Consider the following 15,889-nt stretch of genomic DNA (forward strand, 5'->3'; position numbering starts at 1 on the left):
GTATTCTATTATTGGTTTATTTTGTTGTTATCGTTGTATACTTTTGTAATTTCCACTGTATAATTACATTTATATATAAATTTATATATATATATATATATATATATATTTATATTTATTTTGTTTTTTATGTATATATCTGCATAAAATTGCTTGCCTAAATGTTAATTAAGAAATAATAAATAAGCGTTGGAACTCTTAATTTTTATATATTTAAACAAACAATTTTTATTTTGTTTCAATTTACTATTCATTAATCATATTTATCAAAAATTATAATTAATAAATATATAAAATAATAATAAAGTAAATATAAATAAAAATTGTAGTAAGAAATCTTAATTTATTTTAGCCATTATTCTACATATGTTTTAATATCAGTATTCTAATTAAAAAATGCATATTGTATTTATTTATTTTTAAAAATTGTAGCTTATTCTTTATATCTCCAATAGCTCAAGCACTAGTATTATAGGCTTATTTCCTTTACTATGATAGAGAAAACAGAACATTAGGATGATTGATGGTTTCAATTTTCAGTCGATACCATTTATCATTTTGTGAAATGTACATTATAATAAAAATTAGCTTAAAAATTAACAAATTCACAAATTCTTATATAATTTTTTTTGGACCCATTTTCTTCACCCCTCAATTTTGACCAAAATATACGATTTCAAGTTTTAATCAAATCAAAATTTTCTAACGCCACCAGCATATCCTAAAAAATAAAAATAATAATCAATATTATAATATAATCAATAGAACTATCATAAAATTATAAATTAAATAAAAAGTAAGTGATTAACATTTTTATAATAATTATAAAAAAAAAAAAAAAAAAAAAATGTAATTAAAATTATTTTAATTTACTGCAGTATAAATATATTTAATATATATTATAAACATTTAAATACATATTATACCTAAAATAATCTTATATATTTATTATTTAAATTTGTTAAATTTCTATACTTTGATATATAACAGGAGTATAAGTCAAAAATGTTTATCAAGTTTTGGCATTAATGATTAAATTATGTATGAGTCATAGACTCAGAAATTAATTGTTTTTTAAAATGAATAGAATATAGAATTATTTTTGTAAATAGTTATAATATATATTCTAATATCAATAAAAATAAATCAATTTAATTTTTATAAAAGATGATGGTGTGATATTTATATGATAAGAGCGAGATGAGTTAAAATAAGTTTTGTATGGTCATACTTCTTCACATTGAGGACATTTCCCTTGTAAATGTTCAAACATTGGTGTACTACCAGAATTCAGCAACCACTAAAAAAAAAAAAAAAATAATAATTATAATTAATTTAACAGATTTATTATTAATCAACTTGTACAATAATGTTTTTATTAATTTTTTATTGTTACATTAGTCTAAAAACGAAGTAATTTACCTCACAAATGCATGTCATATGGTATAATGCATCACATTTTTCATAAGTACATGTTTTAGTTTGTTCTTTTGGAACTATATCTAATTGATCATAACATATAAAACAATAGTTACTGTCTGAAACTTCAACTTCATGAGTGTTGTCTTCTTTGTACTGGGAATGTAAATCAGATATTTTAAATATATTAAGAATATTTTCTTTAAAATTGTTTTCAGTATTCCACATCAAAATCTAAGAAAATAAATTTTATTTTATTAAATAGCTGTACTTCAAAGTATAAGATCAAATTAAATTATTTCACATACTATTTTGTAGATAAATATGATTGAAATATTTTATTTTATATAATTTACTAAAGAGTTTGACTGTTGATTTATTAAAAATAAAAATAGCCTATGATATATGGCTTTATGTGGAAAAGCTTAAAAAAAATAATTGTGTTGTTTTTAAATTATCAAATTGAAGAATATTGTCATAAAATAATTTTAAAATACATAAATATTTTATATACTCACTTAATACTCACTTAAAAATTATATAAAATAAAAAAAAATTTTGAACTGAAAATATTATTATTGGCTGATCAAATAAAATTAAACTTTTTATTGTTTATTGTTTTTATAATCAAAAATTTATATTAATGATTATTAACTTACTGGATCAATATCATTTAATCTTTGTTGGAACTTTTTTATGGATTCTGGCTGACCACAAAGATTAAATTTTGGACAGGTTTTAGGGTTAAATGGATCAATTTCAATTTCAATACATACTTGATTATCTAAAACGATTTGAACAATTATTTAATAAGAATTTTTTCACTATGTATACTTTCACATAAATGTATATTGTTATGGTTAATACAACTCACCAATAGGTATTTTATAGTTAACATCTTTAAAAGTATAGGAACCTATTACATTGCATGTGTTAATAACTTCTTTCTGTACCTCCCAAAAGTTACTTAATTTATCAATTAAAGTTTTAAACTCTTCAAATAGTTTTGAAATTGTGTTAACCTACAGAACAAATTCAATTTTAACTCAAAAAAAATCCATTGTTTAATTTTTCATTTAATGTGAGCTTCTCAACATGGTTAAGATTACAAGTATTTAATTTACCTTTGTAAGGTAGTTCATAGTAGCAGATGGAATCATACTTTCAAAATTTAAAAATTGTTTTTTGTATATAGGATAATCTTTAGGTATATAAATTTTTAACAAATGGTTATGCCTACATGTATCCAGAACATTGAATATTATATGATTTAATTCTTCATCAATCGTTTGAACATATTTACTAAATATATTGACTTCTTGAATTATAGAATATAATTTTTCCCCTGTCTGCATATTACATAGATTCTGTACATTTGAAAATAGATCTTGTTTCAATATTTTGCTCTAAATAACAAAAATGATAAATATTTATTAAAATACAACAATATTCAAAGTATACAAAACTATTTGAAAGTAAGTACTTTCGAAATGTATAGTTTTCAATCATTTGTTAAGTCTTATTAAGACACAATAATAAATTATAGGATAAAATAAAATAATTTATGTTACCAAAACTAAGATAAATTCCTTTAAAAACTCTGGCAATGAATTTGTTTCTTTTTTAATCTAAAAAATAAGTACAATGTATAAATTATTAATTTATTAACAAACTATTAAAATATTAAAATTCTATCTATTTTATACAAATGTATATATTCTTAACTAAATTTTGGAAGTGAAAGAAAAGTTTACAATATATGAGACAAAGAAAATATTTATGTGAGTTACTTCTTTTTTTATCAATATAATTATATTTTATTGAATATTTGAGTATATTTATAATTTGTACTACAAATATTAATTAAATTGAAATTAATAATCAATGGCAGTTATTTGAATTTTTTCTAGGTGGGGTCCTTTAACATATATGATGACAAAAAACTTTCAACCCATTAATTAAGGAAAATATTAATAACTAAATAGGCTATAGCTGTAATAAACATTCAAATATACGACTTATAAGTTACAGAACTTACAATTGAAATCACCCGATTTATATATAAATATATAAGCGTACTTATAACCATAGGATATATTATATCCACATATAAAATATAATAAATCACAACCTAAATGCATGACCTGTGAGGGGGTTCAGACCCTCTTCCCTGTAAAACCGCCACAGTTAATAAAATAACATTTTGACATTTTTAAATTGGTATTGAATATATATAATTTTAACTTACTGTTTCTACTGTTTTCTTTAAATTAAATTGATCAAATTTTAATTCTTTAAATTCAGGAATATGTACTTCTAAATTGTCCAGTTGTGGTATATTAGGGCAAGATATCTCTATGTAAACACTATCATACATCTAAAAATATATATAATATATTTAAATAATATTAGTAGTTACAATTATGAATAGTACTATCAATAGTCTTATAAATTAACCATTGATCATATTTAAAATATTTTTTCTACATTCAACCTTTCAAGAAGTTAAGACATTTTTTTTTAAATTCTAGTTTTTTTTTTTATAAATATATTATTTCGTTATATTTTTTATTTTGGTAAAAAATGTATTAAGTCTCATTAAACTTACTATTTATAAATTAACTTACATTTAATAAAATAAATCCTTTCCAAGATTTAAAATCTTTGCTTGGACTTAGCGTGGGAAATTTCTCCAACATAATAGGTTCATTCATTATACTGATATACAAAAATGATTTTTTTCACTTATTTAAAATTATTTCTAAAGCAAAAAAAAAAAATGTTCAAGTCAATATATAATTTTTGTATGCATATAAACTATCTGTATAGCTTTTATAGAAACATGTCAGTTAAAACTTAAATGTTTTTTAAATCATCAAATAACAATTAGTTTTAAAGAATAAAGAACTGGTAGATACAAAATGTATGAATAAGTTGTAGAAGAGAATAAATAATTAACATGATCTAATTATACTGTTCATTCTTTTTGAAAAACCTTAAATTATTCAAAAATTAGATCCTATATTAAGAGAGCATTTTATTCACATGATACACGTTTCCAATAAACTTCCAGTCGGCAATGAAATCACTTTGTGAATATCCGGAGTCATGTTGCCTCTCCGCAGAAGTATAGATAGGCAGACAAGTCCGTTCACATATCAAGTTAAAAAAGTTCATGTCCAACGGTCAATCACATTAAAAAGTAAAGAAGTAATATGCACATCTAATATCATACAAATGTCATAGAGGGAAAAGTGAAATTTCTGTTGTCATTTCTACATTACCAAAGCCTGTTGGTCATGTCTAATACCCATGTATGTGCAAATAAAATAACTAATCCTATACCTAAATTGAATTTATTGATCATTGACTAAGAAATCTAGTTACGGACTTCTTTATTTCAAACACTTCTTGTTGCGTAAATAAGACTTTCGCGAGCGTTATCACTCGTTGGACATATTTGATCAAATGTTATTGCCGCCATAATCAGTCGAACAAGTTGTTGGTGGAACTAGTGTTATGGGACTCGAGAAGGCTCTAGGACGAAATGGCTGTCGCGCCACCCGCGATAAAGACCCCGCGTAGTTGGGTTATTGTGTTTATAGCCGTTCGACAGACCGCCAATTTTTACCGATTACCGTTGTCTTTTTTTGTTCGGTGTTTCCGTCACTCTTTCGTGGTTTAGACGACCCGCACCGCAGCTACAGTTTACTCACCGACTGCCGATAACTAATTTCCGTCTCTCGGTCGACGCGGACATCACTTTCTCCTTGTATTTCATTTTGTACCGTTCGCCGCACATCGTTTTGAAAAACGAACAAGACTGCTTGCACACACGTAAATCGTTTTGTTTGTTTTCTATTTGTTCATGTATTGTTTTATGCCGTGCGAAAAGCCACTTGGTGTGAACTGTGGTATGGAATTCTAACGAATGTGTCGAAATAATCGTCGATCCGAACTCTGGATTCACTGTTCGCCAACACAGCCCGAAGAAAATACTTTATATAAATGTTACGGGACTCTGTTCGATGCCGCGTCTTTCCTTGTGTTTCTTCTGCCGCCAGTGGCTTTTAATTGATTTCTTTAGACATATTTAGGTATTGATTTAATGCTGACTTTCATTTCTCAATTTTCGGTTTAGGATTTACACGTTTTTCTAAAGTATTTATAGATATTTTTACATTTAATATTTATCTAAACCATATTACCATCATCAGATTTATAGTTGTTTCAATATGTACACATTTTCACTTCAATTAAAACATAATAAATAATTTGAACTCCTTTCTGACCTTTTATACTTATTAATCTCTCCATCATGGATCTAGTAAAACATTTTAATTACCATTTATAGTTGTGTAGTAAATTTTATTTATATTAAAATAATAAAAAATTAAATTAAAATTAAAAAAATAGTTTCTGTATAGAAATAAAATAATAAATAGCTTAATAAATAAATGTTTAGCCTGAAAAATTATTATATTTACAAAGTAAGACTGGTTTTGAATTAAAAGTTTGTTGTCAAGTTTATACAAAGACTATATAGTCGTGATTTTATTAATTATGAATACTTGACAATAAATTTTTAATTCGAAACTGGTAGTACTTAACAAATATAACTCCAGGCTAAGCATTTATTTATTTATATATTAAATAGATTTCTATAAATATTAGCCAATTACCATGAATACTGTATTTTGTGCATTTAATTTCAACCCAATAATTTCCTTCTGTTTATTTTAGATCACATCTCAAGATTTTCAACTCATTAGTCATTAACTATGGAACAATTTATTGTCAGCAGTAATAGTGCTTTAGAACTAAAATTGGGTAATTTTTATTTTCTAGACAATATATTGCATTTAACTCATTATTTTTTTCTTACAGTTCGTAAGGCTAGTGATATTAATGATCCAAAAATAGCATTTTATCCAGAAATGACTTATCAAGTGTTTGGAATTATGTAAGTATAAAAATATTTAAATTAAAACCTTGTATCTGTAAAACTATTATTTTTCTTCAGGGGAAAAAATATTTGGTTATAAAGATCTTGTGGTAAAAATGTATTATACTGCAAGTTATCTTAAACTATATATAAATATTACCTACACATCTAAAGTGGATTCAGAAAAATATGGTGTAAATGTAAGTATAAAACCAACTTTTTAATTATTTAAGTTATTAAAAATATATGTATTAGATGTATCAGATTGTAGTAAATTGACAACTAGTCTACTTATAATAGAAGGTTAGGTTAAAAAGTTAATTTTTGTATAAATTTAATTAACAAACATTTATTTTATATAATTTCAAGTTTATAAAGATATATATTAACCTTATTTTATATTTATAAAAGTGTTAAGTTTCTAACATATATAATATATTGGTTATAAATTAAAAAATATAACAAGAAAATAATATTTCAAATTCACATTCTGTTATAATAATTATTGCTAAAATATAGTTTTTTTTTTTTTTTTTAATAATAATTTTATATTAAAAGTTAATTTGAATATTATAGTATAAAATAATTTGCAAATAAAGTTAATTCATTCATTTTAATGTCTTAGATATCTAGAATTATTGTGCTATTGCTATTTTTATCATTAAAATAATTTATCAGTATTAAAATTTTAAGGTATTTACTTCAAAAATTCTAACTTGGAGTTTCTATTGAAGAAATGAAAATATATTTTATAGATAAATCAATTTTTCTATTAAATATCAACTTCAAATTATTATTTTGCCAAAACATGGTAATGTTACCAATAGTTATGATGGGTCAAACATTAATTTAACTTAATGCGAACTGAATCAAACAATTTTTTTAACCTAGAAATTTTTTGTCCAACTCAATGAAGAAATAAAAATTTTAATTTAATATTTTTTTTTATGTTCTTTGAAATTAAATTTTACAGCCAGATAATATTATGGAGAAACTTAAAGACTACATTACTCCTGATTATCTTACCAACATAGATGTATTTGAAAAATGTTTAGAAGATGAATCGTCATTTAAACCTTTTGGAAATCAACTTGACCAATTTATTTTAAGTAAGATCTGTGATTATAAATTTAAACATTTATTGATTTATTTTTTTTTTAACTTGATAGATTTTGATGGAGAAGAAAAAAAATTTGAAGTTTATGTAACTGAAGATGAAAACAGTGCATTTAAAGAGTATTTTAATCAGTTACAGACATTTGTACTATGGTACATTGATTCTTCCAATTTTATTGACTATGATGATTCTAAATGGAAGATATTTATAATGTAAGATAAAACTTTCTATTAAATATTTTATTAGATTATTTAGAAAAAAATATATTAAATATAAATAGTAATAATTAAATGGAAATACTTCGTGATAAAGATAAGCAGATTGACTAGATGAATTGTAGTAATGTCTTATACTAATTCAAAAGTAATTATGATGTCAGAAGTATCATTTTTAACTAGTGATGTGAGTTTTTACTATATAGTGGTATTAAATTGTATTATACAAGGTATTATACTCATGGTATAAAATTATTTTATACATATGGTATAAAAAAGAAAAATTAAAGTGTTATTTTTAGTAACCCAACTATTAATTTTTTAGTTGTACTTATAGAATGGATCTCCAATAAAGTATAATATTATTATAAAAATTAAAATATACTATATTATTGTAATCATGTTAATTTAGAATTCAGGTGTTTAAAAATGACTAAAATCAATTTATTGTACTATTATAATATTCAAATATTGTAAATATATGGTTACAATGAGATAGTATATAACTATTAAAGTATTAAGTATAGTTTTCTCTTTATTTCTATTTAAAAAATATGTGTTTCTATGTATAACATACATATGTATGTTACCTATATCATAATTGCAAATCGATAGCACGATTAAATATTATTTTGGTGATTAATTCTTGTATTATATGTTTTTTTAATTTATTTAACTTTTTAGCTATTTTTTTCAATTATTCCATTTTAAAATAATTTATATTTCACAGTTAACAATGGGATGATAACCTTTGTTAAATTCCTTGTAATTTAAGGTACTGCAAAGTTTTATACGGTATAATACTGATATAATATGGTATTATACAAAAAATAAATAAAATACCGTATTTTAACATCTCTATTTTTAACTATTACTCGGATATAACATACAAGTTTTTGATATTACTAAAATATACTAGATATTTAACAATAAGAAAACTCTAGAATTAAGTGTTCTACCTACACTTTTAATAAGTAAAATTGCTATTATCCATGTTGAACTATTAAAATACAATCTCCTATAAATAAATAACCAATATTAATTGGAAATTTATAAAAGTTTAGTTGCTCATAATTCATAAGTATTAATAATTAAAATTGTTTTAGCATCTAATGGTTGTAAAATAATAAATTTTTATAGCTCAACCAAATATTTTATTTTAGGTATGAACTTTTCAAAAATGAAAATGGTGATACATGTTATACACCAGTTGGATATTCAACTATTTATGAATATTATGCCTACCCTGATAAAATCCGCCCAAGAATTAGTCAAATGTTAATTCTACCACCATTTCAAAGAAAAGGATTATGTGCAAAATTACTAAATTCAGTTTATAAACATTATTCTTTTAAATCAGATGTTATTGATATTACAGGTATAATTTAATTTCTAAATAGTTTAGTAGTTTAAAGTTTTTTGAGGTTTAAATTATATAATTATTTTTTATTAGTTGAAAGTCCAAATGAAGAATTTCAACTAGTTCGAGACTTTGTTGATGCTACTAACTTTCACAAACTTAAAACTTTTGATAAAGAAAAATTAAAAAAATTAAATTATCGAGAAATGGTTGAAGAATTCAAAAGTCTTTACAAAATTAATCAGGTACCTATAGTAATGTATATAATTTTATAAATATTTATATAATATTTATATGTTCATTACGAAAACACACCTGGCATTATTTTAAGAAATTATAAAACTTTAAAAATAAATTATCTTTCATCTAATATTATTAAGATGGATTAAATTGTTTAGTATTGTGTTCAATCTTATCTTTTCAGACGTTACCTTTCATAAAGTCAACTATAATTAGAATGTGTACTACTTTTTTCAGAAACAAGTTCGTCGGGTTATAGAAATTATACTATTAGAAGTTACTAATAGACTTGATAAAGATGAATATGAAAAGTACAAGAAATTTGTAAAAACACGACTCAATTGGCCGTTTCAAGTATGTATAATGTAACAAAAAAAAGTAGTTTCAGGCAGTTTAATATCTATAACTTATATTTAGAAAAAGCCAACGAAACTTATGTTAGCAATGCCAGCCGAAGAAGTTGAAAAAATTCAGAAAGCTGATTCTGTGGAAAAATTGGAAGAGTTGGATGTTGAATATCATGAATTAGAACCGTTTTATGATAAAGTAATTAAAAGACTTGAAATTAGCCTCTAATGTTACATAGGCTAGGTTACAAATTAATTTGTATTTGTTTAATTTTGAATTTTTTACTACCTATAAATATTTTACTTAAATTTTTCAATAATAATTTTAATTACATACAATTTACAATTAATTTTTAATGTTATATATTATGTTCCTTTCATAACTTGAAATATACAAAATTAGTATTTTAATTATTTTCATTTTTATTTCTGTACAATTTATACCTTATAAAACAAAACAATATTTTTAGGGATCAATTAAATACCAGGGACACCATAATGTTTAAGTGTATGTACAATTTACATTGTACATATTCAGTTGTTGTGTTTTACTCGTAGAACAAATATTGGTTGCTCTATGTGGAATTATTAATTTCTTCAGTGAGCATTTATCAGTATTATTATTATATATAAACGAGAATCGTAGCTCATTATCAATGCTGAGTTTGTATATAACTTTGAAAAAAAATCAATATGTTTAGTTAATATTATTTCTAAATCTATGGGAAAATACTATCAACTATGTCATGATAAATACAAGCAAAACAGTTATTACAAAAATAAATGTAAAATTATTTAGTTTTATCAATACAGTGGTTATAACAAACATTGTTAAATGGCACAATATATTTTCATTGTCTGAATAAGACTATAAATTATTATAAGTTAAATTTAATTATGAGTTATAATTACTAGATGAACAATAACAATAATAAATACATAAATAAATTATAAATGTAATATAAAAGTCAACACATATTTATAAAACTGTATTAAGTCAAAAAAAAAATTATGACATTCCAAATATTTTAAGAGCATTAATTGATGTTGCCAAAGCCACTTCATCAGGCTTTTTAGCAATCAGACCAGCTAATAGTTCAACGAGAATAGGTAATGAACATGGTTCATTACGATGAAATGTACAATAGCGTTGTAAAAACCCAAGAGATCTGCAAAAAATAAAATATAAGCAAATTATTATACATTTTATTTGTATTAAATATAATTAAATATATAAAAAAAAAAAAATATTTATATTTAAATATTTTCATCAAAATCCAACTCTCCAATTATTTCATCTTGCAATATCAATTATTTATAACCAAACAATTTCTTATAGTTTATTGTAAAATACCTTTGTGTGAGACTAGATTTCACTGCTTCAGAAAGATTTGCTGCCCTAGCATTTGGATACATAAATGGAGAATCTGACTGCACTAATATCCTATCTAGTGTAAGTATGCCTGCACTCAATAGTTTTTTGATTCCACTACCAGAACTATCTTTGCACAAACCACCTGAAAATAAAATTAAACCAAATTTTATAAGATGATTACCTTTTAATTATTAACATATTGTAAAACATGTTAGAATACATGCCTGTTATTCCAATGTACATTCCTAAGTTAATATAGTCTGTAGCTTCTTCAAATGAACCAGTAAACGAGTGCAGGATTGCTGGTATCATCAATGGCATATGAGTTTTTATAATACATAGAAAATCTTCATGTGCTCCTTTTTGATGGAACATAATTGGTTTATTCATTTCAATAGCCAAAGATATCTGTGTGTACATATATATATATATACATAAAACAAAATCAAAGCGGTTGAAAAAAAATAATTCAATAGGAAAAACTTTTCAATCACAACATGCAGTAATATAATATTATTCACCTGTGGGGCCGTATGTCTGCTAATGACAATCATACAATTCATATTTAATTATTGAGATAAGCTATATGTATTAGTTCAATAATTACATATTTGAAAAATTACCTGTTGTTCAAAAACTTTTCTTTGTATATCAGGAGATGAAAAATCTTTGTTGTAGTCCAAACCACAAATACCTATAGCCACACATTCTGGATTTTTAGCAATATCTTTCAGTTCGTTGTAATAACAATCTTCCCAAGATTTTGCTTCATGCGGATGGATACCTGTTTGTTGTAAACATTTAAGTACATGAATAAGTGTAATTTACAAAATATTATCCTTTCATCTATATTAGTAATAGTGAGTATATCTACAAATTAATATAACTAGAAGAAAATATACAGACAACTAAATTAATATTTTCATCACAAGATTTTATTATAGTTTTTATTATTTTTTGGAAATACATCAATAAATATCCCATCTATTGTGTAAATAATTTATTCTCTAAAAATATACATTTAAATAAACTATAGACTAAAAATATAAAATGCTTAGTTATGTTAATTATCTTTTCAAACAAAAACATAAAATATAATTGAGATATGTTAAATATATATATATATATATATAGTAAGAATTAGTTGATAAATCAATACTAACAGTTTATCCCACCCACACTTTTTTTATAAGTAATCTATATTACTGAATTGCTAACTCATGATGTAAGTGTATATTAATTTAGGTCATTAGATAGTTATCATACTCAACAAACATAGTTTCATTACTTTAATCGTTTAAATCATTAGTACACAAAAAAAAAAAAAAAAATATAAAAAAATGTATAGAATATGAATGTAATAATACCTGCTGTGGAGTATAACGCTCCCGGATATATTCTTGCCAATCGCAATGCTTCTTTGCTTGTTCTGAGTGATGTGCAAGGGACAATTATTTTTTGAACACCTGTAAAGTGACAAGATGTAATGTAAACAGACAGTAGAACTAAAAATATAAAATTAGATACACTATAGTCAATCCAATTTCATTATTACTTCTAAAAAGGTTTAAAACAAACAAATAAAATATAAGGTACTCGAAACTTAAAGTGAAATGTATAAAATGTGGAATATTTATATGTACATTAAGAATGTCAAATTCACCTGAATCTTTTGCTCGTTGCAAAACTGATTCTAAGTCCCTGCTGAACTTCTTGTTCACCATGTTTGATCCAACATCGATAAGTAGATAGTTGTCATAGTTCTCTTTAATCGGATCCAATACTTCAACAGAACTGTTTGTTTGACAAGCCATATTTATTGTTCCTGTTGAACACCGTCTCTAACTTATCAAAAACAATACAAATACTAATCAAACGTTCATATTTTGCTGTGTTAATAAGCTATTATAATATACTAATATATAAATATATATATATATATATATATGTATTTATTAACGCAAACATAAATTCTGTTATATATTGCACCTTGTTGGTTGTGTTAACTGTGCCGAAATGTAACAATGAATAGTGGAGTAGAATATATTGATGCAATACTGAAACAGTAAAAAGTTTTTATTTTATTGTTGACGACTACGTTCTACTATGATAATGAGAAGAAAAAAGGAAAATACTCATGACATTTCTAATCAAAAAAAAAAAAAAAAAAATAGCATTGAAATTCCACGTGATAAACCAGCAATGTGTTATCGCGTTGTGTCATGATTATTATTATTACTGTTATCGGAATAGTTGATGTCAGACCCGGTATTTATTAGTTTTCCGTTAATTTACAATGTTTAAGAGGGCCAACACTCTAAGATTTGCTCTAACATTTATTGTAGCTACGACATCTACGGGTTCGGTTGTCAGAGGATTTTGCGATTTATTTTTCACGCAGAGTCGATTTTACGCGATCGGTGTAACCCGCGAATATCGGCGAACAAACGACCGACGAATTTTTCAGTTTTAATTAATAGAGACGCGTATTTATGAAACCCCTTAATGTACTTACAGAAACGACCATTTTCGTTTTTATTTTCCATCGGTAAAGCGTCATCGCTCAATTATTTAAAATGCACTCAAATGTAAATATAGGTAACATCATATTCAACCGACAAATTTTGGTTTATTTTACTAACTATTACGTTTCAACATTTAATTTTGGCACCAAAAACTGAGTTCACTGAGATAACACTGTACCAGTAGGTCGTTTGTTGTAATTTTGTTCAGTACGATTATTGAATATACTGAAGAGATCTTATTTTACATTCAATACATTGTTCGATTCAAATTATTTTTATAAACCAGTTTTTAGTCGTTCGTTAACCAATATGTTACATTTTATTCAATACAATTATTTTAATTACTTATATATAGACACATTTTCAATAACTGATATGGAGCAAAGATAAAACTGTCCAACACTGTCATGGTCACTTAGCAGATAACACAAAAATATGTAAATTATCAAGAATGTAAAGAAATCCTATCTGGAAGTATGGTAATTCTCTAAACCATGTTTTTTCAGTAAAATTTTATATGTATTCTTATGTTGGGGTATTGCTGTTACTATCCATTTTTATTTTATTTTTAGTGTGTTGTTTTCATCTATCAATGGCAAAAAAAATGTTGGCATTTAGTTTATGTAAATTTTAATTTAAGATATTTTTATTTTATTTTTATCTCAAATGTTACAATGTTTTAAGTGTTCTATATATCTGTCTTAATAATACATATAATTACCATAATATAACATAAATATATATTACCATTTTAATAACTGAAATTTGATAATCTTTTTAGACCATCATCATTGTTCACTGTTTGATGAATCATATTTTTTTTTAATTATTGGTTCACTTCCATAAGGTCATAGAGATAAGAGATATTTTTTTATCATTATATTAAACAATTGAAGTTTTGTAATAAAAATTACTTAAAACAATGTACTTTCATAGAACAGACTAGGTACATCATATATTATTTGTTGTGTATTGCAATTTTATGTATTGTAGGTTGTGATATAACTAGATATTTTATTACATCAGTGATTCAATTACTTTTCAAAAATTTTTGAATTTATTGATCTGTTCTCCAAAAGGTTAGATTAATTACTTAATTATCACTCTTAATTTCATTTACCTATTTAATTAGGTAGGTATTTCTAACTGCCTTTCTATCTTATAACAGAAACACAAAGTAGACATTAAATCAAATAATGTTTTAAATTATTATGTTCATAAACATTTTTGAATCAGTGTTCTGTGTTTTATCAAAATAAATATATTTTAATGTTTCCACAAAAAATCTCTAAACAATGGACTTTCAAAATACCTATTTGCTTAAAAAATACAATTCCGTAATATAATTTTTACTGTATTATTCACAACATGGATTTTAGGACTTGATAAAATAATTAATACATTATATTAAATACAGGTATTTACTTAATATGTGTATTAAATTGTCATCATTAAAAATATATTAATTTTTTTGTATATCCTTGACCTCAGAGGATATAATTATAATGGATGTAAGATAATATAATACTGGTGGAAAGGAAAATCAAGTGTTAAAATGTTTAATTGCATAATTTAATGACATGTCAATAAAACTTATAAATGAATAACACAGTTAACTGTTTGATTATTTTTGATTATATTGTAGTATAATTTAATACTATGGCTGAGGTATAGCCATAAAGGTAATATTAACAATATACATTATTATAATAAATAATAATTTAACTTTGATTATATTCTCAAATACAACACTATTACTATGTATTAATTATATAATAAAAGTTGTATAAATAATTTATAGTAACATTTAAAAATGTATACATTAGTATAATTGTTACTTTTATTAATTAAAATATCGATTAGTATAATTTAAAAGAAGCTACAGTAAAATTGGTTGTCTTCATTATCTCATTTATATGTTGTAATAATAAATATGTGATATAGTAAACTGTAACACTACTAACTATATATTCTATTTATTGTAATTTCTGTGGCATAATGTAAATATTAAAAAAAAAAAAACTAATAGAAAAATATTATTCTCGATCACTTTGCAACAGTCAAATTAATGTGATTGCAACAATTTAAGTTTTACTAGATTGTATACAACTCCTATTTTGCAGTTACACTGTATGAACTGTGTTAGATAAAAACAACCAATTTTATTATTTTATCTTTTTCTGATAAAAATTAAATTAATATTTATAAATAATTATTAAAATAGGTAGATACATCAAATTCAACAATATTTTAATAATCAAAACTATTTTAAATAAACATATTGTTAGCATACTTATTATTTGTAAATATGATATAGAATGTTGAATATTAATTCATAATTTTATT

The 15,889-nt window shown here is 23.6% G+C and overlaps 3 protein-coding genes across 6 annotated transcripts; 1 reads left to right on the forward strand and 2 right to left on the reverse strand.

The window, feature by feature from the left end:
- Nucleotides 1–334: 334 nt before the first annotated feature.
- LOC112692953 lies at nucleotides 335–4,857 on the reverse strand. 2 transcript variants are annotated; one of them, XM_025567784.1, is made up of 10 exons: nucleotides 4,465–4,857; nucleotides 4,047–4,180; nucleotides 3,668–3,796; nucleotides 2,991–3,047; nucleotides 2,544–2,825; nucleotides 2,294–2,441; nucleotides 2,079–2,203; nucleotides 1,423–1,575; nucleotides 1,232–1,300; nucleotides 335–721 (listed from the first exon to the last, which is right to left on the reverse strand). In XM_025567784.1, the coding sequence occupies exons 2-10, from the start codon at nucleotides 4,131–4,133 to the stop codon at nucleotides 677–679; spliced, it is 1,095 nt and encodes a 364-aa protein (XP_025423569.1). In that variant the 5' UTR covers nucleotides 4,134–4,180; nucleotides 4,465–4,857; the 3' UTR covers nucleotides 335–676. The 2 variants fall into 2 exon arrangements, with proteins under 2 accessions (XP_025423569.1, XP_025423568.1); XM_025567783.1 differs by having other exon boundaries at nucleotides 1,423–1,653.
- Nucleotides 4,858–4,955: 98 nt separating this feature from the next.
- On the forward strand, nucleotides 4,956–9,905 carry LOC112692948 (histone acetyltransferase type B catalytic subunit). Of its 2 annotated transcripts, none has more exons than XM_025567775.1 (10): nucleotides 4,956–5,256; nucleotides 6,163–6,249; nucleotides 6,307–6,382; nucleotides 6,444–6,564; nucleotides 7,338–7,473; nucleotides 7,534–7,693; nucleotides 8,860–9,074; nucleotides 9,150–9,301; nucleotides 9,534–9,650; nucleotides 9,714–9,905. In XM_025567775.1, the coding sequence occupies exons 2-10, from the start codon at nucleotides 6,201–6,203 to the stop codon at nucleotides 9,870–9,872; spliced, it is 1,185 nt and encodes a 394-aa protein (XP_025423560.1). In that variant the 5' UTR covers nucleotides 4,956–5,256; nucleotides 6,163–6,200; the 3' UTR covers nucleotides 9,873–9,905. The 2 variants fall into 2 exon arrangements, with proteins under 2 accessions (XP_025423560.1, XP_025423561.1); XM_025567776.1 differs by lacking the exon at nucleotides 4,956–5,256 and adding an exon at nucleotides 5,274–5,516.
- Nucleotides 9,906–10,605: 700 nt separating this feature from the next.
- On the reverse strand, nucleotides 10,606–13,132 carry LOC112692947 (3'-5' ssDNA/RNA exonuclease TatD). 2 transcript variants are annotated; one of them, XM_025567774.1, is made up of 7 exons: nucleotides 13,008–13,132; nucleotides 12,682–12,859; nucleotides 12,386–12,484; nucleotides 11,642–11,802; nucleotides 11,243–11,426; nucleotides 10,998–11,160; nucleotides 10,606–10,812 (listed from the first exon to the last, which is right to left on the reverse strand). In XM_025567774.1, exons 2-7 carry the CDS (start codon nucleotides 12,830–12,832, stop codon nucleotides 10,653–10,655), a joined length of 918 nt encoding a protein of 305 aa, XP_025423559.1. In that variant the 5' UTR covers nucleotides 12,833–12,859; nucleotides 13,008–13,132; the 3' UTR covers nucleotides 10,606–10,652. The 2 variants fall into 2 exon arrangements, with proteins under 2 accessions (XP_025423559.1, XP_025423558.1); XM_025567773.1 differs by having other exon boundaries at nucleotides 12,682–12,863.
- Between the last annotated feature and the right edge of the window lie 2,757 nt (nucleotides 13,133–15,889).

This window comes from Sipha flava, unplaced genomic scaffold, assembly GCF_003268045.1.
Source record: "Sipha flava isolate LNK unplaced genomic scaffold, YSA_version1 79_pilon_pilon, whole genome shotgun sequence".
Classification (NCBI taxonomy): domain Eukaryota; kingdom Metazoa; phylum Arthropoda; class Insecta; order Hemiptera; family Aphididae; genus Sipha; species Sipha flava.